Source organism: Pseudochaenichthys georgianus, chromosome 15, assembly GCF_902827115.2.
Source record: "Pseudochaenichthys georgianus chromosome 15, fPseGeo1.2, whole genome shotgun sequence".
Taxonomy (NCBI): domain Eukaryota; kingdom Metazoa; phylum Chordata; class Actinopteri; order Perciformes; family Channichthyidae; genus Pseudochaenichthys; species Pseudochaenichthys georgianus.
This window is the reverse complement of record NC_047517.1, coordinates 37,086,426-37,109,853: the sequence shown is the minus strand read 5'-3', so window position 1 is coordinate 37,109,853 and position 23,428 is coordinate 37,086,426. Positions and strand designations below refer to the sequence as shown.

The 23,428-nt window shown below is 41.8% G+C and overlaps 2 protein-coding genes across 2 annotated transcripts in view; one reads left to right on the top strand and one right to left on the bottom strand.

Annotated features, from left to right (window-relative positions):
• crls1 (cardiolipin synthase 1) overlaps positions 1–23,428 on the top strand; it is a 404,081-nt gene that overhangs the window by 194,237 nt on the left and 186,416 nt on the right. The gene's annotated exons all lie outside the window — the stretch shown is intronic.
• znf365 (zinc finger protein 365) lies at positions 2,936–23,136 on the bottom strand. Its single transcript, XM_034100306.2, has 7 exons — positions 23,054–23,136; positions 21,286–21,624; positions 19,940–20,238; positions 13,209–13,518; positions 11,290–11,458; positions 10,995–11,041; positions 2,936–9,442 (listed from the first exon to the last, which is right to left on the bottom strand). Exons 2-7 carry the CDS (start codon positions 21,612–21,614, stop codon positions 9,214–9,216), a joined length of 1,383 nt encoding a protein of 460 aa, XP_033956197.1. The 5' UTR covers positions 21,615–21,624; positions 23,054–23,136; the 3' UTR covers positions 2,936–9,213.

The window sequence follows — 23,428 nt, the reverse complement described above, 5'->3', positions numbered from 1 at the left end:
TCACAGCCGAATTTGAACATTTCCTTTATCGTGTGTCCATCGGGTGTCAATTTCGGGACAGTGTGACAGGGCCTTTACTGAACACATAGATACAAACATGACATGATGTGTTTTTATGATATAAATACTATCTACTTGGTAGTTCAAGAAGTATTATACAAATTGTTCCACATTAACAAACAACATTCAATTTGTAAGCCAAACCATTATGATTTAATATACATATGAAGATAAAGAGCCATTCTGCACAATAAATACTTTTACTTTTCATACTTTGAACTCAGGACTTTACTTGCAATGGACTAATCCTAGACTCTGGTATTACTACTTTACTAAAGTAATACTATCAGTAATCTCACTGGTAAGGGGTCAACATAATTCCCAAAAAATCACAACAAATGGAAATACAGAAAACTACCAGTTGCAGTTAAAGCCTCCATGTGTAGGATTAGAAGATATGAGTTCATAAAGGGCATTCTGGGAATTGTAGTAACTCAACCACTGAAAAAGAAAAAGCAGAAGAAGCATCCCCCCGACGTCTTGTACTAGGAGAGTGACCTCTAGTGGCCATTTGTGATTACTGCAACACAACCATTCTAATTTATATTCAAGATGAGGCAAAAAAAGCCAATTAATCCCAATTTTTTAAGAGATTTAAAAAAATGTAATAAAATAAATATCAGTCATGCACATTACCTAAAAGTATAACACTATCATTACTTAAAGGTCACCTATCATGCTATTTTTAGGCAATAGCACAGGTCTCAGATATATACAAATATATAAAAAACATGTCTATGAAGTGTTTTGCTCAAAATACCAAACAGATCACCCATTCTAGCCATGCCTCATATCCCTCTATTTCACTTCCTGTTTCAAAAGTGCTGATTTGGGAATAAAGCTTAAAAAAAAAAAAAATGTAGGCTATGCAAAATAAAAAAAGAGGGAGCTGAGCTAATGCGCGACCCGGCAGCTACTATCTAAACTAAATACTGCCGTGATGAAATGCCATATCATGGATCAGGGGCAGACATCAGTTTCTTCCTCATTTTCCTCAATTGTTCATATTTGGTTTATTAAAATAATGATATTGTGGTCATTGTTAAAAAATGTCTGCTATTATTATGATATTATTATTTGTATAATGCGCTTTCTGCCTTCCTGTCATTAGGAGTTAGACATGTAATGGCTATAGATTAGATCCTTCATTATCCTAAACTGCTGGGACATTTCCCTATAGCCAATATCTTTATATTGTCTACTCTTCACTTACTTGTCAGCATAGGTCGGCATTGATGCACAGAGCCGACAGAAGACCTTGTTTATATTGGCATCATATTGAGAGGTGCAGCCAGTGACGCGTCCTGAAACCAGGAAGTAGCTGCTGGTTCCCTCCACAAAAAGCCATGGGATTTCTCCACAGGGTTTTGGAAAATAGCTGGAAATAAGGTCTGTGGAAAACAAACCTGTTTGATAAATGCACGTTTTGTTCAGCCGGATAATCTCCACATGTCTACCCTACTTTTATAATGTTCGAATCATAAATCGAATCGATAGATTATAAAAGGGTTTTAGGACGTGTCACTGCACCACTCGAAGCCAACTCCATCGATCAAGCTGAAACTTTCTCTCCCTCTTCTTCTCATGCTCCCTGTCACTCTCCTTTGACTCCTCCGGTGACTTTCTTTTATTTGAAGATTGTTTTTTGCCCGGCGCTTGGCCGGTTACCGCTGGTATTAAAAACATTTTGGCGAATGGTCAGGTGGCGCGATAGTCTGTAGTGAAGGAGCACGCTCCCGCTCACAGGAGCCTGCTCGGCGCTCCGCAGCAAACAGCTGTTTACCGACTCACGACACGCTATGTTGTAGTGTTAATAAACGAAACAATTTAACAAAATTGCTAGTCAAAATACCAATACCACAGGAAACATTTTTTTTTAAACAATATTTTTAGTGGCCCGAGCGGGCAAGTGGAAAGTACGTTATGCTGGCCCGGGGTGTCTAAATAGTGCTTCCGGGCCAGCGGGCCATTTATAATGTCGAGCCCTGTGGATTATCAAGGATTCTCTCTGAAACAGTTTGGAGCTCAAAGGCTTTCTCTCTTGTCGGTTACACCACAAGGTGAGTTCCTTTTTACTTCCTGCTTCTTCACACACATGCTCTCCAGTACAGGTTAGCTCTGAGTGTTAGCGATGCTAATGTAAACACCGACCATATTACGTCCAAAACAGTCGGGCTTTGTTTCAACGTTTCTGATTGGGACGTGGGTCCACATTTCAGATATTACGTCATATCGGACGCAAATCTGGATCAGCTCCGTTGTTCCCCCATTTTTAGAGATTTGGGTACGGAGGAAAAGAGAGGGTTTTATTTTCTGACGCTGCGTGAGTTCCCCGACACACCGGGGACACATGTTGATGTATAAAAGACATCAAAAAGTGCATTTTGCACGATAGGTCCCCTTTAAAGAACAATATTTAAATGTAAGATCAATAAACCACATATTTTATTAAACATTCATAACTCAGTTGACTGCAACAAAATAATAAAGGACGTTGAAAAATAAATAAATGATATATAAATAATCACATTATACGCTTTAACAAATTAACGCTTAAACTTATACAGAGATTATTTAGTTTTCTCTCTTCAAAGTAATTAGGAGCCAGTGCAATGTTGGTGTTGGGATCAGGGGGGCACAGGTTCAAACCCCACTGCAGTCAGCATGACGTTGTGTCCCTGGGCAAGACACTTCACCCCAAATTGCTCCTGTGGGGATTGGCCACAGTATTGAGTATGTAAGTCGCTTTGGATAAAAGCGTCTAATAAGTAACATGTAATGTAATACAATGTTAAAACATGTGTAATGTAACATTATTTTAGTGATAACTTGGCAATAAAAATAACCCACAGTAATAATCTTGGTGTCATGTTCTTTAATCTTCGATGGATTTCACAGACCGACAAGTTTCAACATAAAAAGTTTTCCAGTTCTTCACAGTATTGCATTTTGCACAGTGTTATACAGACGACAGAGTTTCTCAGTGAAGGCACAAAACTAGAGATCACTTCTGCCAAACGAAATCCCTACGGACAAACATGATGAACTCGAGGATACTCAAACGTGGCGCGGAAACATTTTTGTACACAACATAAAAACTAACTTTAATCTCTACCGACTCGCGGCCAGAAAGGTAGTAGTGTCATAATCAAACTGCAGGTATAACACTTCGGTTATGTTTTCTCCCACGTCTCCAGCTGCTTCCTCGGAGCTCCATTCCCTCCAAACGCTGAGCAGGAACACGATGATTGTCCACTTTGCGACTCTCCCTTCTTATTAAAATCCAACAGCTCCACACCAAGTGCTATTTGTCAGTTTAGTGCAACTTCCCATCAAATACTGTACCATTAAAATAGACCTCGCTCTGCTACAAAAGTACACATAGTAGTACAAGATAACAGTATAAGTACTTTGCTTTTTTTGCTACATAAGAAGCATGCTTTCACAGTAACACAACAGCTGCATATGTAGTAGTAGTAGTAGTAGTAGTAGTAGTAGTAGTAGGGCTTCCTTATGCATCTTCAACCATATTACCTACAACCGAGGGACAGAAATCACACACTCCTCCACACACACACACGAGTTATGCTGCTGTCTGCAGAGAAACCCATAGCATCTGCAGTCAGGGAGGGGGAAGTGCATGCTGCTAAATTAATTTGAACTTTCTGCAGCTAACTTAAAAAGAGAAACATGTTTAAATCAGTAACATAGTTTCCTGAATTTCAGTGCACGATGAAAGACACCTGGGGAAGGCCAATTTCTAATCGGTAGTATGAGGGATATTGTACGTTAAAAAATTATTACGGAGCGTATAGAGCAGGGCTATTCAATTCAAATCCGGCCCGGGGTGATATTGACTGGCCCTTTGAGTATAATGTTCAAAAGTAATCTCCTGTTGTGCCTTTATTCCAGAGAGGGTGTTACATTGAGAGATAGAGGGGAAGACTTTGCCTGAAAACTTCTGCGGGTTTCGAACCCACCTACTAGCTACTGTAGTGACACTTCCCGTCATTGATCATATTTCAAGCCATCTTTTCCCCGGCCCCTTGCTTTGGATCATTTTCATCAACCGGCCCCGTTCCAAACTAATTGAGTAGCCCTGGTCTAGAGTAAGGTAGCATTCAGAGAAAAAAAACGTTTCACGATTTCTTTTTTTCAACCATTTTGTGGAAGAAGATTCTTTCCAGATAAAAGTCAGAAATTGACAAGAAAATGAAATGTTCCCCTTCGATTAAATTGGTAAATCTACGAGAAAGGAATGTGAATCGTAAGAAAAAACTTCTCTGAAATTGCAAAGTCCTACAATTACAAGGAATAGTTTAGAAATGTACAAATAATTCTTTTAGGGCAAATTTAAAAGATTTTTTAATGTAAATTCACTTCATTAATTTATACAATTCTGAGTGTTTCTCTGAATATTACACCGCTCTCCCAACACCTTATTTTCAAATGTAATTTGTAACCTAATCCGTTGTATATTTCCCTGCTGGTCTTTTTCCATGTCGTCACGGCAACAGCAGAGCGGTTTGACGACGACTCTTTCTTTGTGCAATATGTCAGGGTTTTAAAATGGACAGCAGCAGCAACACTTCCATCAGCAGTGCCTCAATTCACAAAGTGCGATGCAATATTATTAGGTCCCAATGTTAAAAGAAGCAGTAGAAAGTCAATCTGGCCAAACTAACACGTACCCTCAGCTTTTTAAACTCTTGAAGCATATAAAAAATAATGGTTAATGTTTTTTTAAGTAGTTATCCAATAACATATTAAACAAGATATCGTCTGACTTGGTTCTCTAAATGGACGACACACATTTGGCTTCCATTTTTATAGCAGCCCTACACATTTTGGAGGAAATGACAGTCAGGTCTCTCTAAGATTTAATGACTTTCTATGACGTCATTCCTGTCCGTTATAAAAATATAAGAAATAATACAAATAAAAGCAGAGGGGGAAATATGAATACTGTGCCAGGTTAGAATACTTTAGGACTACTACTTCCACTTGACACATAATAGCTTTGTATACAAAATATCCATTAACGACAAAACCTAAACCGACGACAGCAAGGATACATTTGACACCGAATACCGTCTTTTACATTTACATTCTTATCATTGGATGAGTGCAAAAGAAACCGAGAGAGGAACGACTCTATTGAACTGCAAATGTAACCGTAGGCGTTTTTCACGGCACTGTAAGTCACTTTGGATGAAAGCGTTGATACGACGTCATTCATTTGTGATCGGAGAATCTCCACCCGCTTGTGAGCGAGCGAGCGCCTAAAGCTCGGCGTCTCTTCAGAGCTAAGCATTCGCTCAGGAGTACATTCGCTTGCGTGTGGCGCCCTGCAGACCTGGGGCAAATGAACCTGCATGCACACACTGCTTTGTGGGTGGACAAAGATGCATAAACAGCTCTGCGTAAAGGGACAACACACACTTTCCGGACACGATCTAGTGGCTGTACTTTGATAAAGCCTGATTCTGTTATATATGTTTGTTATTGTCAACAAATCCCATAAAAATACCAAAACCAATAGTTTCTCTCTGACCTCCATATCGTTTAGGATTCAAAAATGTAACTCTAAGTAGTTCAAACTAATTAGTCCTAAACCTTCCTAAATGTTCCCACACCACACCTCCGCTCCCTCCACTGGCTTCCAGCAGGGGCGGACTGGCCATTGGGAATACTGGGAGTTTTCCCGGTGGGCCGGTACCGAGTTGGGCCGGTCGAGTTTCCCGGGCTGATTTTTAGTCCCAGTCCGCCCCTGGCTTTCAGTAACTGCTCAAATCCACTTCAAGACAATGGTACTTGCGTACCATGCTGCGAATGGATCTGGCCCTTCCTACATCCAGGACATGGTTAAACCGTACACCCCAGCACGTGCACTACGCTCTGCATCAGCCAAACGGCTCGCTGCACCCTCGCTGCGAGGGGGACCCAAGTTCCCATCAGCAGAAACACGTGGGTTTGCTATCCTGGCTCCAAGATGGTGGAATGAGCTCCCATTGACATCAGGACAGCAGATAGCTTACACACCTTCCGGACTGAAAACTCATCTCTTTCGACTCCACCTCGAGCGATAGAACTATTAACAAAGCACTTATATACTAATAAAAGACTGGCTCCTCTAAAGCCAGTTGAGTAGCACTTGAAATGTTTTGGCTCTATGAAACCTGATGTACTTTATGATTCTGTTTTCTTCAAGTTTGTATCTTCTTGGTCGAACGCACTTATTGTGTCAGCTAAATGCAATGTAATGTATTTCACTTCATCATTTTGATTAAAAAATACTTATATTCTACGTATTCTATGATCATTTGAACTAGTATTGTTGATTGCAGTCCAATTTCTTTTGACCAATTAATATTTCGGATTTGAACAATGTTGTATAATTAAGATTTCAAGGGACTACTTTCAGCGGCGGATTAATCCAGAATTGGGGCTGTGGTGAGTATTTGTGGCAGGCGGACGGTGTATAAGTCTAGATCCGATACAAATGGATGGGTGTGATTCGCTACACAGGACCAGAAAATATAAATATCACAATAAAGTATTTTACAAGCCGACATATTCAACTTTTCTCTCTTTGTACAATAATCAGAATTGGTCGTGATGTAGCGAACACCACCCATCTTCCATTGGAGTTAAATGTTCATTGATCCCAGGTCTGCTGTAGATGTGTCGTCGTAGAGTTTGAACCAGAGGAGAGGACGCTCCATCATCTCGTTTCCATTCAATAACTATAATTAAATCAGGAGATGAATACAAAAGCACGTTTTTACCTGAAGTTTTCTAACATACGGGAGGAGAGGATTCAGAATGTAAGTATCACTGACGACAGATCATTAAATTGTACTGAATATGAGATTTTGTTGTGCTGACAAATGAGACGAGAAGCCGACTCTTACATCCCGCTGAGAAAGCACCCGGTGTAAAACCTGACAGTATTTCAGTTTAATAATCTATGGAAAGGAAAGGAAGTAATAAGACGGCAATAGAACATCTGCAGTTACTAATATGTGCTCGTTATGTTGCCTTGCAGGAATATCTCTTATTGCATTATGTTCTTAGACCCTGTAACGCAGCCTGAAGCCAAGCAGCTTTCATAAAAGAGTAATTTATTGGGTACCACTTTACAATAAGACTACACTTATAAAGGATTCATAAAGGGTTATTAACTGGGTTGTAAACACTTTATGAATCATTAATTATAAACCAGTTCTAACATAGTTTTCATACATCAACACAGGCTCACTATTTGGCAAGATGACTAAGCCTTCTATTGGCTACTTAGCGAGAATCAACTCGGTGAACAACAGATACCAAGGACGCTGGCTGATGAAGAACACGAAGTAAGCTAGGTAGCCAATATAAGGCTTAGCAGTACAGATACATGTGGGCTCACTATTTGGCAAGCAACCGGTCCCAGTTGCCCTGTTTATCTCATGTCTTATAAAAGCTTATTAATGATGTATAAAGTGTTCACAACCTAATTAATAAATGAATTACAAACTATTCGTAAACCCTTTATCAGGGTAGTCTTATGGTAAAGTGGTACCAACTGTTGTTATATTACATCAGAAACCCACATAGTCTCCTACAATCTTGTGTGTGTGTGTGTGTGTGTGTGTGTGTGTGTGTGTGTGTGGTGTGTGTGTGTTCTTCAGTATGCTTCGTCATCTAAAGATGTTTTTAGGAACCCGTCTTTTTCCTTGTCAAATTATGATTTTAATGTATTTGGATTTTCCTTCATAAAAAAGAGAAATGTACATAGATACATGTATCTGTACTGCTAAGCCTTATATTGGCTACCTAGCTGACTTCGTCTTCTTCACCAGCCAGCGTCCTTGGTATCTGTTGCTCACTGAGTTGATTCCCCCCCATCCATCTTGATGTTTCTTGGCCTCTCTTTATGACCATGTATTAATGAGTTACTACCATTTCTAATAAGGCTTCGCAGTACAGATACATGTGGGCTCACTATTTGGCAAGCAACCGGTCACAGTTGCCCTGAGAGAGTGATCAAATACACACATGTATGTCAAATAATCTGTGAAGTTAAGTACAAGAAATTCTTATTTTCAGACCAGTTTGAAAACATTTAACTATACATATTGTACCTTATTTTTAAACGCTTTTTTTATTTGTCTATTCTTATAGCAATAACTGTAACGCCATGTCGTTTTTGATGCAGCTGCCCAAGAACAATAACCTTATGATGTACACATTATCAATGTTTTTAAAGATCATTTCTCTGGAGATCAACAAATCCAGTATAATCTTTGAAGGTAAATCGTGCACATTTTTTTGGAATTTGCCATTATTTCAAGTCAACATAGGATTTACAAGAGAGCTACTTTATTTTGTGTTTCCGCTGTCCTTCTGAAACATTTTTAAATGCCGTTTCAAAGCTTTGTTTATGCCAGGTTTGAGATTATTCTAGTAAAAGTGAATGAAGCTTACATGATTGTCTAAAAATCAGCTTGGTGTGAATTTGATGTACTTTTCCATAGGTTACCACGCTGGAATAGAGTCGTTGTTAAATAAAGTTTTACCGCCTGGAGCCCCCCCCCCCCCTGTGTTCCTCTATAGCAGCGGTTCCCAACGCATTGCAAGTGGGCCGCCAAATAATTTGCAAAACATTATGATTTGTGTGGAAACATTTTCATTATTAAGATTTTGTTATATTAGAACCTCCTTTCTCTTTCTCGATCCTCCCTAGCAACGGTCATTACAGTCCTTGACAACGGTCTGTTCTACTGGATTTACAACGCGTCACGTGTTCTGAATTGAACTTTATTGAGCCTGCGTATAGAGCGGTGCAGGGATGACGTATTTACCCGGAAGTAAGCTGCTGGTTCCCTCGACAAAAAAGCCATGGGATTTCTCCATAGGATTTTTGAATATTGTAAAAAATAAGGTCTGTGGAAAACGAACCTGTTTGATAAATGCACGTTTTGTTCCTAAATCCTATGGAGAAATCCCATTGGCTCTGAGACGCGGGAACAGGAAGTGCTAAAATGCTAACTCACTTCCGGGTTTTAGGACGCGTCACTGCACCACTCTATTGTTTATGGTTGAATGTGGGCCGCGAAAACTTAAGTCGGCCCCGAGTTGAAAAAGGTTGAGAACCGCTGCTCTACAGTTCTACACCTCGTACCCGGCCGAGCGGCGCCGCTGGTGGTTCCAGATGTCGTCTCGGTTCTCGGGTCGGCAGAAGAGCCGGGACGACTGAGCCAGACGCTCCCGGTGCTCCCGCTCCGCCGCCCCCCCCGCTCGGGAGAACAGAGGACGGCCCCCGAACTGCGAGGAGGACGAGTGGGAGTGGGTCCTGTGTTCGTGGAGACCGGAGGAGGACAGCTGACCCCCCGCTGACCTGCAAATGTCAGATTTATTTCAATTAACATCAGGGTCTCTGCACATTTTTTAAGTACAAATTGAATGACTTTTAAGACCCCTCTAACAGGGAAAAAATAATACCAATACAAAAAAAAATCGATGAACTCGAAAACAGTATAAACCGTTACTGAGTTTTATTGCATTTGAATAACGGGACATATTCAGTGCCTACCCAACATGACTGCCTTCACATTAACAAACAAATGCATTCATTCTGCCCAAGATAAAATGTAATGCCTCCCCTCCTAAAATGTCAGACTTTTTTAGACCTTGAATATCAGATAAGACTTTTAAAGGATCTGCTGGGACCCTGAAGATACTTCTGATAATAACCTATAGAGTGGTGCAGGGATGAGTGATAAAACCCGGAAATGAGTCGGCATTTTAGCACATTTTGTTCTTTAATCTTGAAGTCAATGTTTTTTTAAATGTGTTTTGGTTGTCTGCCTCCTTTAGTTTAGCGGTGGTGACGTGAAGTCATGTGACCGAGCAGTAGTTCTTTTATAGCCCAACATTAGCCACCTTTAGCTTAGCGGTGGTGAGGTGAAGTCATGTGAACGTGCTGTAGTTCCTTTATAGCCCAACATTAGCTGCCTTTAGCTTAGCGGTGGTGACGTGAAGTCATGTGACCGAGCAGTAGTTCCTTTATAGCCCAACATTAGCTGCCTTTAGCTTAGCGGTGGTGACGTGAAGTCATGTGACCGAGCAGTAGTTCCTTTATAGCCCAACATTAGCCGCCTTTAGCTTAGCGGTGGTGACGTGAAGTCATGTGACCGTGCTGTAGTTCCTTTATAGCCCAACATTAGCCGCCTTTAGCTTAGCGGTGGTGACGTGAAGTCATGTGACCGTGCCGTTGTTCCTTTATAGCCCAACATTAGCCGCCTTTAGCTTAGCGGTGGTGACGTGAAGTCATGTGACCGACCTGTAGTTCCTTTATAGCCCAACATTAGCAGCCTTTAGCTTAGCGGTGGTGGCGTGAAGTCATGTGACCGAGCTGTAGTTCCTTTATAGCCCAACATTAGCCGCCTTTAGCTTAGCGGTGGTGACGTGAAGTCATGTGACCGAGCTGTAGTTCCTTTTTAGCCCAACATTAGCTGCCTTTAGCTTAGCGGTGGTGACGTGAAGTCATGTGACCGAGCTGTAGTTCCTTTATAGCCCAACATTAGCCGCCTTTAGCTTAGCGGTGGTGACGTGAAGTCATGTGACCGAGCTGTAGTTCCTTTTTAGCCCAACATTAGCCGCCTTTAGCTTAGCGGTGGTGACGTGAAGTCATGTGACCGTGCTGTTGTTCCTTTATAGCCCAACATTAGCCGCCTTTAGCTTAGCGGTGGTGACGTGAAGTCATGTGACCGAGCTGTAGTTCCTTTTTAGCCCAACATTAGCCGCCTTTAGCTTAGCGGTGGTGACGTGAAGTCATGTGACCGAGCTGTAGTTCCTTTATAGCCCAACATTAGCTTTTTACTTCTGGAGATTTTAAACTCATTCAGTTTGAGTTTGAGGGATGACAGCATCAGTGTAGAGTTTCTCACCTGCTTTTAGTGATCCTGTGAGGTGTGTGTTCACTGGGCTGCTGGTACTGATGAGGACACAGACAAAGGTCAAAGGTTCGTTTTTTTAACACAACCAGATACAAGACAAACTAAATACAAACAGAAAATACGCCGTTACATTTAGGATTAACACAAAATAAAAATACAGTGTCAATACTTTTAAAATAATAACGGTTTTATTATTATCGGGACAATTTAATAATTTGTATCAAAAGTGCTTATTACCCAGAAAAGGACCCTATGAAGTATGTATTTCTCCTCCGCCCTGCTGTACCTTGTAGTGGCTGCACTGCTGCGGGCTGTTCTCCTGGTAATACTCCACCAGCCTCTCGGCCAGAGCGATGCGTCTCAGCAGATTCTCGATGAAGTGCTGGATCCGGACTTTACCGCACGTCTCCTGTCGAGCCGCCGCTTCCAGGAACTTCTGGATCGTTATCACCTCCCTGGAAAACAGAAATGATATCCAAATACAGCACTGGGTCAGTGAGCAGTTCATGTGGAGCACAAGAGAAAAATAAAGTGGACTGCACACATGGAAATCAGAAATCTAATTAAATACTAGTAATATCAATGACATCTTTAATACACTAGTATATATTGTAAAGTAAACATTTTCACACAGTTGTTGTTGATATAGATTGTAGAAAAATAGCACATTTTACGTTAACTTATCCAAGTTTTTATAATCGTTATGCTATGACGTTTGTATTTTGTTTTTGTCTTTGCTTTGTACAGCCCTTTGAGGCACTCCTTGTGATTTGGGGCTATGATAAATGTTGATTTGATTTGATTTGGGAAACAGTATTTCGATCTCTCTGTCTGTACACACAAACTGAAAGATTGACAATAAAGTTCACTTTGACACTGTTGCTGTGCGTATGACAATTAAGACTTTCACTTGAATATGTGTATATCCCAAAATTGAAGTCGTTTATAATTTTGCCAGCTTTTAATGATTTTTCATAGTTTCTTTAATTTGCATATTGACTGGCTAATGTGCCATTTTATTTGTGTTTTACAGCTGTATTCGTCTGCGTTTTATCTGTTGTAACTTTGTTCATGCTGCCCTTCTTGGCCAGATCGCTCTTGGAAAAGACATTTTAATCTCAATGAGTCTTTACCTGATTAAATAATATATATATTAGTGCTGTCAAAATTATCGCGTTAACGGCGGTAATTAATTTTTTGAATTAATTGCGTTAAAATATTTAACGCATTTAACGCATGTGCAGAATGGCCCGCCCCATACGTGCCACCAGTGGCAGCGCCAGGGTATGGCTGGGGTAGGCTACACCCATACCAAGAAATGGCTTAGCCCCACCATGAAAAAGTATGTTAAAGTAAGCAAAATAAAGTCTGCCAACTCGCGCGGAGTAAATTGCACAGACAGCAGTTAGTAAGATTGATTTCAGTAGCCACGGTTTTGAAAACTTTTGTCACGTAGTGATCGTCTTCTCAATAGAACATCTTTGATAACGGCGTGGTGTTGTTGCAGGAAGTCCCGACGGAGAATACTCTTGCTGTAGTACAGGGGTGCACATAACTGGTACGCAGGTTATGTGCGTAATCTGAAATGCGTACCGTCACTTGTGTCACAAAGCGCATTTGCATACCGACGTACTTGTGAAGCTTTTCCAGAAGGCGGTTCGATCACCGGACGACAGAGTCGGTCTCCGTGTGCACAGACAGGCTGCTGTTAACGTCGGTCTGTACAACGGAACTGTGCCAAAACTACGCCAACCGGCTGCGGAGGGAGACTCCCCCCTTCACTGGAGAACTGCGCTAAAACAGCTGATCACAACGTTCACGCTCTGTGGTCACGAAGTACTCCACTAGCGCCCCCCCCCCCTCTGTCGACTTTCCTGAAGTACTCCCCCGTTGATAGAAATCAACACGTAATGAATTAAGACCCCACGGTTTGATGATTGATAGGTGTGTGGGTTGTCTTTCATTTTGACATGCAGAAAAATGTTATAATAAACATAGATACTGTATGTTAAATGGATATATCCGCCTGCTTTCATTTATCTTTCCATTCCCAACAATATACATAAATAAATGGCATATTTTGGACATAGTTCGAATGGTGATTAATCATGATTAATTAATTTTTAAGCTGTGATTAATCTGATTAAACATTTTAATCGTTTGACAGCCCTAATATATATATATATATATCACGATCACTTTTACCTCTCCTGTCGCTCCAGTTCGTTCTCCGAGGCGTTCAGCTGCTCCCTCAGCGCTGCGATCACCATGACGGCCACGTCCACCTGTCGGCTCAGCGACCGCTCTCTGTCGGCCACCTCCTGCCTCTCCTGGGCGAGGTGCTGCGAGTGGGCGCGCTCACACAGCAGCTGCGTGTCCGTCTGAGCCAGCTCCGTGCTCACCTTGGCGAGGCGACGCTGCATCGTGCTGTCGGCGGCGCGAAGGAGACTTGCCAGGCGACGGCGCACCGCTGCTGAGGCTGCTGCCGTCTGCAGACCGGAGTACTGGTTCTGATCTGGAAAGGAGACAGGAGAGGAGACAGGAGACAGGATATGTGAGAGGAGACAGGAGACAGGAGAGGTGACAGGATAGGAGACAGGAGAGGAGAGAGAAGAGGAGACAGGAGAGGAGAGAGGAGACAGGATAGGAGACAGGAGAGGAGACAGGAGAGAGGAGACAGGAGAGGAGACAGGAGACAGGAGAGGAGACAGGAGAGAGGAGAGGAGACAGGATAGGTGAGAGGAGAGAGGAGACAGGAGAGAGGAGAGGAGACAGGAGAGGTGACAGGATAGGAGAGGAGACAGGAGAGGTGATAGGATAGGAGAGGAGATGGGAGAGGAGACAGGAGAGAAGAGAGGAGACAGGATAGGTGAGAGGAGAGAGGAGACAGGAGAGAGGAGAGGAGACAGGAGAGGTGACAGGATAGGAGACAGGAGAGGAGAGAGGAGACAGGAGAGGAGACAGGAGAGGAGACAGGATAGGTGACAGGAGAGGAGAGAGGTGACAGGAGAGAGGAGAGGAGACAGGAGAGGTGACAGGATAGGAGACAGGAGAGGAGAGAGGAGACAGGAGAGGAGACAGGATAGGTGACAGGAGAGGAGAGAGGTGACAGGAGAGAGGAGAGGAGACAGGAGAGGTGACAGGATAGGAGACAGGAGAGTGTACTATGTTAAAGGTGTCAATAAGCATTTTTCAGCCATTTGAGAAACTCAGGGGCGGTTCTAGGGGGGCAGGGGGGGCCAGTGCCCCCCTAACACTGACCTCTGAACCCCCTGTGGCCCCCCTAACACTGAAAAGTTTTTTTTTTTTTTTAATGTATATTTTCTGGTGCTCAGTTTGCCAAAAACCGCAGGATTTTGTTGCTGTAATGTGAGATTGTGCAGACACCCTTATGTAAAGTAGAGATGTAACTGTTCATTGCCTTTATTTTTATATAAATATGGTGTGTGTGCAAACATATTGAAACTAACCGGATTCCGGAGCTTAGAGGCGGCTCCGCTGCGGTGTGAACAGGAAAAAACGGTGCTTTTCAAGCTCCAGCTCCGAACCGGCCCTGAAACCGCGTTGGTGTGAAAGGGGCACAAGTGGTGAAAACAGACCCGGCCAGCTAAGGAACCCTTTAACTATTTACAATTAAAAGAGTGCAATAGGAAGGAGGAACCTATTGCGGTGAGCACGTTGCACGTTGTAACTTCCGGTTGTTGTTGTTTTCATCTCCGGGTATCCCGTGTGCCTGTTCTGTTGCTGATAGCTTATTAACTTAAACTTAATCGATCGTTTTAAAACTCTTGATCACGGCAACTGCCTGACGTTGTAATCACACGTTACTACAGCTTAAGCACTCACAACTCTCCTTCTCTTAGCGACTGTAACTCCACAGTTGCCTACACTCTTTTCGGGTTTGCTAACGGTAGCTACTTTAGCTTGATAGCTAGCCATGGCTCTTTCCCCACCTTCTGGTGCTATTTCCTGCTCTTCCTGTCTCATGTTTGGTTACTTCCCGGCCTCCCTTACTGGTAAGGATACATGTGTTAAATGTAGTATAGTTGTTAGGTTGGAGGCGGGAATCATAGCCATAGAAGCCCGGCTCCGCATCTTAGAAAGTAACTCAGTTAAAGTAAAGCCCATGTTAGCATGTGCGGACCGGCAAAATGTAGCTCCTCTTAGCCGTCCCCCGGCAACTCCCGAGCAGCAGGGAGGCTGGGTGACTGTTCAGAAGGGGCATAACGCGAAACCCGCAGGTCCCCACCAACCCGTTCACGTATCTAACAGATATTCCCCACTCAGCGAGACACCCGCTGAGAAGCCAACTCTGGTTATTGGTAGCTCTATTATGAGACACGTGAATTTAGAGACCGAAGCCTCCACAGTCACATGCATTCCGGGGGCCAGAGCGGGCGACGTTGAGGCGCATCTTAAACTGCTGGCTAAAGATAAACGTAAATACAGTAGGATTGTTATTCACGTCGGTGGTAATGATGTTCGTTTACGCCAATCAGAATGCACAAAACTTAATGTGGAGTCGGTGTGTAGTTATGCTAAAACAATGTCGGACACCGTAATCTTCTCTGGTCCCCTCCCCAATCTGATCAATGATGACATGTATAGCCGCATGTCATCATTTCAGCGCTGGTTGTCTTGGTGGTGCCCAGCAAACAATGTGGGCTTCGTAAATAATTGGACAGCCTTCTGGGGAAAACCTGGTCTGATTAAGAGAGACGGCATTCACCCTACTTTGAAAGGTGCAGATCTCATTTCGGCAAACATTTCAGGGCTTTGTGGACGTAATCCATGACAAACTGGAGTTGAGACCAGGAGGCAGAGTCGCAGTCTTACACGCTTCTCTGCGCTCTCTCCTAGGCAGTCACCCATAGGAATCCCGAACCCAATAAAATACCCAATATTAGCGGTGTGTGTGTCTGCCCAAGGACAATTTAAGGTAAAACCTAATAGAGGTGTCATACATAATAACCTAATAAAAGTAAATGTAACAACTACTACAGTGCAACAAAACAGGAAGATTAAATGTGGTCTCTTAAACATAAGATCTCTAGCATCTAAAGCAATATTGGTAAATGATTTAATATCAGATTATAATATTGATATATGCTGTCTCACTGAAACTTGGTTGAGACATGAAGAATATGTCAGCATAAATGAGGCCACTCCACCCAGCCATGTCAACACTCATATTGCTCGAGGCACGGGCCGAGGAGGTGGAGTTGCAGCAATCTTTGACTCAAGTTTACTTATCAATACTAAACCAAAATGTAATTATACCTCTTTTGAAAGCCTCGTTTTTAGTCTTACGCATCCGACCTGGAAAACTTTGCAGCCAATCTTATTTGTTACAGTGTATCGTGCACCAGGTCCTTATTCAGAATTCTTATCAGAATTCTCTGAGTTTTTATCAACTTTGGTTCTTAAAACAGACAAAGTAATTATCGTAGGTGACTTTAATATTCATGTTGACGATGATAAAAATAGCCTTACTGTTGCATTTAACTCTATATTAGATTCTGTTGGTTTCTGTCAGAGTGTAAATAAACCAACCCACTGTTATAATCACACTCTCGACCTTGTTCTGACTTATGGTATTGAAATTGAGCAACTATTAGTCGAACCGCATAATCCTGCTTTATCCGACCATTTCTTAGTAACTTTTGAAGTACTGTTACTAGACTACAAAGCATTAGTCAAAAGCTCTTGCAGCAGAAACCTATCTGTTAGTGCTATAGCCACATTTAAGGAAGAGATTCAACCAATACTTAACTCGATAGCATGTCTGCATGTAGGGGAGGAAACTTATACAAAATGTACACCACCCCAAATTGATCATGTTGTTGATAGTGCTATAGATGCGCTGCGAATAAAATTAGATTCTGTTGCTCCTTTGAAAAAGAAGAAAATAAAACAACATAGATTAGCTCCATGGCATAATGCCGAAACCCGCAAAATAAAGCAAAAGTCTAGACAACTTGAAAGGATATGGCGTTCCACTAAACTTGAAGAATCTCGTTTAATTTGGCATATTACTCTCAATGAATATAAGAAAGCACTGCGTAAAGCGAGAGCAGCCTACTACTCTTCATTAATAGATGAGAATAAGAATAATGCAAGATTTCTTTTCAGCACTGTAGCCAGGCTGACAGAGAGCCACAGCTCGATTGAGCCTTCTATTCCCTTAGCACTCAGTAGTAATGATTTTATGTGCTTTTTTAACGATAAAATTGTTACTCTTAGAAACAAAATTAATGACCTCTTGCCTTCAACCAGTATAGTGTTATCAACAGCTCCCGGAATCGTAAGTTCTAATATTACACTAGATAGTAAACTAGAATGCTTTTCAGCCATTAACCTTGAACAATTACATTCAATGATTCTCTCTTCTAAACCATCAACGTGTATGTTAGACCCAATTCCAACTAAGCTGTTGAAGGAAGTTTTTCCATTAATTAGCACTTCTTTATTAAATATTATGAATATGTCTTTATTATCAGGCTATGTTCCACAATCATTCAAAGTAGCAGTGATAAAACCGCTTCTTAAAAAGCACAACCTCGATCCAGAGGTTTTAGCCAACTATAGACCTATTTCTAATCTTCCGTTCCTCTCAAAAATTCTTGAGAAAGCGGTCGCAAAACAGTTGTGTGATTACTTAAAAAACAATGATTTATTTGAAGATTTTCAGTCTGGCTTTAGAACACATCATAGCACAGAGACAGCTCTGGTTAAAGTCACAAATGATATTCTAATAGCCTCAGACAAGGGACTTGTCTCTATTCTTGTTTTGCTCGATCTTAGTGCTGCATTTGATACTATCGACCATGATATCCTATTGCAAAGACTAGAGCACTTAGTTGGCATACAGGGAACTGCTTTAGGCTGGTTTAGGTCCTATCTATCTGAACGCTCTCAGTTTGTACGTGTTAACGATGAATCTTCCACGCAAACCAAAGTTAGCCATGGAGTGCCACAGGGCTCAGTGCTCGGACCTATTTTGTTCACATTATATATGCTTCCGTTAGGCAATATTATAAGGAATCATTCTGTAAACTTTCATTGTTATGCGGATGATACTCAACTATATTTATCAATCAAGCCTGATGAAATTAATCATCTAAATAAAATTCAAGACTGCCTTAAGGACTTAAAAACGTGGATGACCTTAAACTTTTTGATGTTAAACACGACCAAAACTGAAGTTATTGTACTTGGCCCGAAGAATCTACGAAACAAATTATCTAAAGACATACTAACTATGGATGGCATTAATTTGGCCTCCAGTGAGACTGTAAGGAATCTTGGTGTTATATTTGATCAGGATTTATCCTTTAACGCCCACATAAAATCAATTTCAAGGACCGCCTACTTCCATCTACGTAACATTGCAAAAATCAGGCATATCTTGCCTCAAAACGATGCAGAGAAACTAGTCCATGCATTTGTTACTTCTAGGCTGGATTATTGTAACTCTTTATTATCAGGGAGTACCAAGAAGTCAATCAAGTCGCTTCAGCTGATTCAAAATGCTGCGGCTCGTGTACTAACCAGAGTTAGGAAAAGGGACCACATTACTCCTGTTCTGGCTGCCTTACACTGGCTCCCTATAGAACACAGGATAGAATTTAAAATTCTTCTTCTCGCCTACAAAGCCCTTAATGGGCAGGCGCCATCTTACCTTAAAGAACTCATTATACCCTACTGTCCTACTAGGGCATTGCGTTCCAAGAATGCAGGGTTGTTGGTTGTTCCTAGAATCTTTAAAAGTACAATGGGAGCCAGAGCCTTTTCTTATCAAGCTCCACATTTGTGGAATCAGCTTCCAGTTTGTGTTCGGGCGGCAGACACCCTATCCGTTTTTAAGAGTGCGCTTAAGACCTTCCTTTTTGATAAAGCTTATAGTTAGGGCTGATTAGATTCAGCCCCTAGTTTTGCTGATATAGGCTTAGTTTGTCGGGGGACATCTTACTTCTTCCTTCTCTCTGTCTATACCCGTGTACACTCATGTTCCGATTAACCCAGCTTCCCCAAATGTCTTTCTTTTTGGTGTCTATATACGCTGGGATCCGGAGTCATGGATGATCCTGCGGTCCTGTGTCCTGGATCGCGAGCGCTGGATCTTGAGTCGTGGCTGTGGTCCTGGATCATAGGTCCTGGATGGATATCCTCGTGGATTCATCTTCCTATTATACACACATGCATTTCCAAACATTTGGACTACCTATGTTGCAAATGTATTATCTTTTCAATTTACACACGGCATCTATTGCACGTCTGTCCGTCCTGGGAGAGGGATCCCTCCTCTGTTGCTCTCCCTGAGGTTTCTCCCATTTTTCCCTTTAAACTGGGTTTTCTTTGGAAGTTTTTCCTTGTACGATGTGAGGGTCTAAGGACAGAGGGTGTCGTATTGTCATACTGATATTCTGTACACACTGTGAAGACCACTGAGACAAATGTAACATTTGTGATATTGGGCTATATAAATAAACATTGATTGATTGACATTGCACAATAACTTAAGCTGAAGCTAACAGTAATAACTATAAGATGTATCTGAAATAAATAAGTGTACTGAAACAAATACCAATAACTGTATTGCATTGTTTTCTTATGCGAAATTACTTCATACTGTCTAGTTCTCTTTTTCGTCCTGCATTTATTGTGCCCCCCTCAGAAAATAACTGGCCCCCCAGTGGCCCCCCCAGTCAAATTGGTTTAGAACCGCCACTGGAGAAACTTCTGTCGATTATAATTTTTCACAATGTGCAGGACAAAAACTATTATTCCTTAAAAGCTGTTTACATGGCTAAGTAGTTTTTAATTATTTAAATTGCCAACTACAGCCGCTGTGATTGTACTATAAAATATGTTATTCTCTTAAATCCTTGGATCAACAAACAAAACTTTGCTCCAAAAACAAAAGCTGAACGCACCGACCAGCTCCAGGTCCAGGTCCAGGTTGGGGTACGGCGGGGGGGCGAGGGGAGCAGGAGGGTGGAACAGCTGGTGGTTCAGGCGGTGGGGGCAAGTGTCTGACTTTTTAATATCGCCGTCATTTCTACCTCCATTTTTTTCTTCACCTTCGTCCTCATCATCATCTCCCACATCGTCGTCATCTGACCCAAACTCCTCTTCATCATCCTCCTCATCATCATCTTCCTCTTCGGCCTGCGTCCCAACCCCCACGCTTTGGGTTCTCCTCCTCACAGAGCCGTAGGAGGGGAGGAACCCGCTGGCAATACAGAGGGGCTTTATTGGCATGGCCATATTTTAAACATAGTATTGTCAAAGCATTCCACACAAGGCGTTATAACAGAACAAAAACAAACTGTATGTTCAGATGTGGGAAGTACAAATACTTTGTTACTGTACTTAAGTACATTTTTCTGGTATCAGTATTTTTCTGACGACTTTTTTCTTGTACTTCTTACATTCTGAACCCAAATACCTGTACTTTCTACTTCTTACATGTTGAACTGAAATACCTGTACTTTCTACTTCTTACATGTTGAACTCAAATACCTGTACTTTCTACTTCTTACATGTTGAACCCAAATACCTGTACTTTCTACTTCTTACATGTTGAACTCAAATACCTGTACTTTCTACTTCTCACATGTTGAACTCAAATACCTGTACTTTCTACTTCTTACATGTTGAACCCAAATACCTGTACTTTCTACTTCTCACATGTTGAACTCAAATACCTGTACTTTCTACTTCTCACATGTTGAACACAAATACCTGTACTTTCTACTTCTCACATGTTGAACTCAAATACCTGTACTTTCTACTTCTCTCATGTTGAACTCAAATACCTGTACTTTCTACTTCTCTCATTTCCCAAACAGCTGGTTCCTTTAGTCTGAATGTGTGTTGGTGCGTGGTCATTATTCTTTAGAGTCACTGCGTGCCTATTGATTTGAACACGATCCGTGTATCCATCACTTCCTGGTCTTCTCTAAAGAAGAGGGACCAATGGAAACGTTGTCATGTTGCCGTTGTTCAGCATGGAAACATTCATTAGCTAACAATGACATTATTGTTCTATTAATATAAAGGGAGGTCAGGTACTCTTTAAAGCAGCTGCTAGCTATGGGTACTTTTTACTTAAGGACATTTCAAAGCCTTTACTTTGATTCGAGTAAAAAAGTTTAGTCGGTACTTTTACCAGAGTATTTTTAAATACGAGTATCTGTACTTCTACTTGAGTAAAGGATGTGTACTTTTGACATCTCTGTGTATATGCCAATAACGTGCAAATAAAAAAAATATATACCTGTCTCTGCTGTCGCTGAGGGAGCGAACATGCGGGGGTCTCTGCTGCCCCCTGCGGGTCGGGAGGCTCATGTCGTGCCACGGGATCGATGCCGTTAACGGGTCGGGGAGCTTCCCGGTGATGCTGAAGCCGCCGCTGGTCACGTCCGGCGAGCAGTACGAGTGGCGGTACTCCAGGTGCGCTCTGAGCGAGGCCAGGCTGCGGAAACGCTCCTGCTCTCCACAGCGGGGGCAGCGGAACGGGAGGGAGGAGGGGGAGGCGCCGCAGGCCTGGCCGTTCCTCTCCGAGAGGAAAGAACCAGAACCTCTGGAGCACAACTTCTGCTGCATCACTCTGCACCTGCAACACAGAGAGGAAGTTACTCAAGAGAGGGACTCAATCAGGGCTGGACTGGGACAGAACATCTGCATTTTGGCCCACAACCATCAAACAAAAACACAGGAGGGGCTCCTGACCAGAGGAACATGTTTGCTATCAGTGCAAACAAAACTACCAACATACATGTAGCTGAACGGCTGTCAGAACAAAAATGTAAATAATATTAAGTTGTGTCAGCCCACAACTCAAAGAGGGGTGTCCTAATTGTCCAGTGGGATTTGGGGTCATTAGGTCGCGTAATATTGGAGCTATTGAAATAATCTAAGAGTGTTCAATTAAAATAAATATGTCGATATAAGAAAGAAATGGGAGTAAAATCCAATAAAAAGTGGGTGTGTCCCGGTAGTTGAGTATAGTCAGACAATTCTGCTTTATTTGGAGTTACTGGTTCTCATGGAAACTACCGAAAAATATTAAACATTTAATTGAACTTGTTTGGCATAGTTTTTGCCGATACAAAAACGTTAGAAGGCAGATACTGAAAGTAACATTGGTGTTGTGCAATTCAAAGGTAACATGTATCGATGGTCCCGAAGTGAAAGCCTGTGTTTACAAGAAAAAGTCATGCATTGAAACTGTCAACGTTGCTTCAAATAAGGGGCAGTTTTATCCCACTGGCCATTCGACTGCTAAACTCCGGGGATCTGTGAAGTGTCTTTTTAACGTTAAGTGTCCATCTGTTTGCACTTCACATATTTATTCATTACTACAATAACCAATATGTTATCCTTGTAGAGTATTTTTAATGTAATATTCTGTATTTATCTTATTCTATTCTATCTACTTCTCCTGCACATAGGTGACTTGCAAGCAATCTTCTTGCATTATTTTATGTTAATATATATATATCTATGTTGCATTGTTGAAGGAGACTGGCACTTAAGATATTGATTGCCATAACTACACTGTACTGTCTCGTGTTACAGTAGGCTCTGTCCCCTGTGATTCTTACACTATTATAGAACATCATTAGATCAATAACACTCATGCATTCAAATGTAGGTGTTGAAATAGCTTGTAGTAAAAAAAAAAAGATGCACATGTGACCAGAAGTGGCATTAATTAGTTGATAACACAATTCATTTAATTAAATCAATGTACCATCATGTAGCATTACATTGATTTGGAAATGTTCCCAACATGGATGCAAGCAGGTGTTCTCCTCATGAAAAAAGGAAAATTCCCATTTTAATAAGACTAACAGGTGAATTCCTCTCACCTCCATCTTTAGCATCTTTAGCAGCACTAGCTCTACCTGGGTGCTTTCACTGAGGCTAACGTTAGCATGCTAGCTAACAGAAACTCTTCTGTGAATCATTATGTAAACAGAAAACCGTGAACGCGTCGCTCTTACCGGTTTAACGGCAGGTTGTAAATAATAACGTCTCACCGTTAGTGTCTGCAGGTGTCATGTCGCAGATGGAGACCGACAGCATGATGTCATTCATTCACGAGACTCACGGTGAACCAGCCGTCAAGTTAGCATCACATCAACTACTTCCGGTCAGCCCTTTCAGAGGAAAACATGATATTGACTCTAAATCAGGGGTGTCAAACTCAAGGCCCGGGGGCCAAATCCGGCCCGCGACTTCATTTTCTGCGGCCCCACAAGAGCTTGCAAAGCTACATTACATGTCGATTTACAGAAGCACATTGCCCATAAACTACATTTCCTACAATGCATCTCAAATTTGACTTTTTCTCTCCGAATTTGACTTTTTTTCTTCAAAATATTCATTTTTTCTGAGAATTTGCCTTTTTCTCA

Excerpts from the sequence above, each read along its gene's own strand:
- znf365 (XM_034100306.2), bottom strand. The coding sequence starts at position 21,614 with ATGCAGCAGAAGTTGTGCTCCAGAGGTTCTGGTTCTTTCCTCTCGGAG. Across the intron at positions 13,519-19,939 it reads CCTGGACCTGGAGCTGGTCG|ATCAGAACCAGTACTCCGGT; the intron begins GTGCGTTCAGCT and ends TCTCCTTTCCAG. Across the intron at positions 9,443-10,994 it reads CACAGGATCACTAAAAGCAG|GTCAGCGGGGGGTCAGCTGT; the intron begins GTGAGAAACTCT and ends TGACATTTGCAG.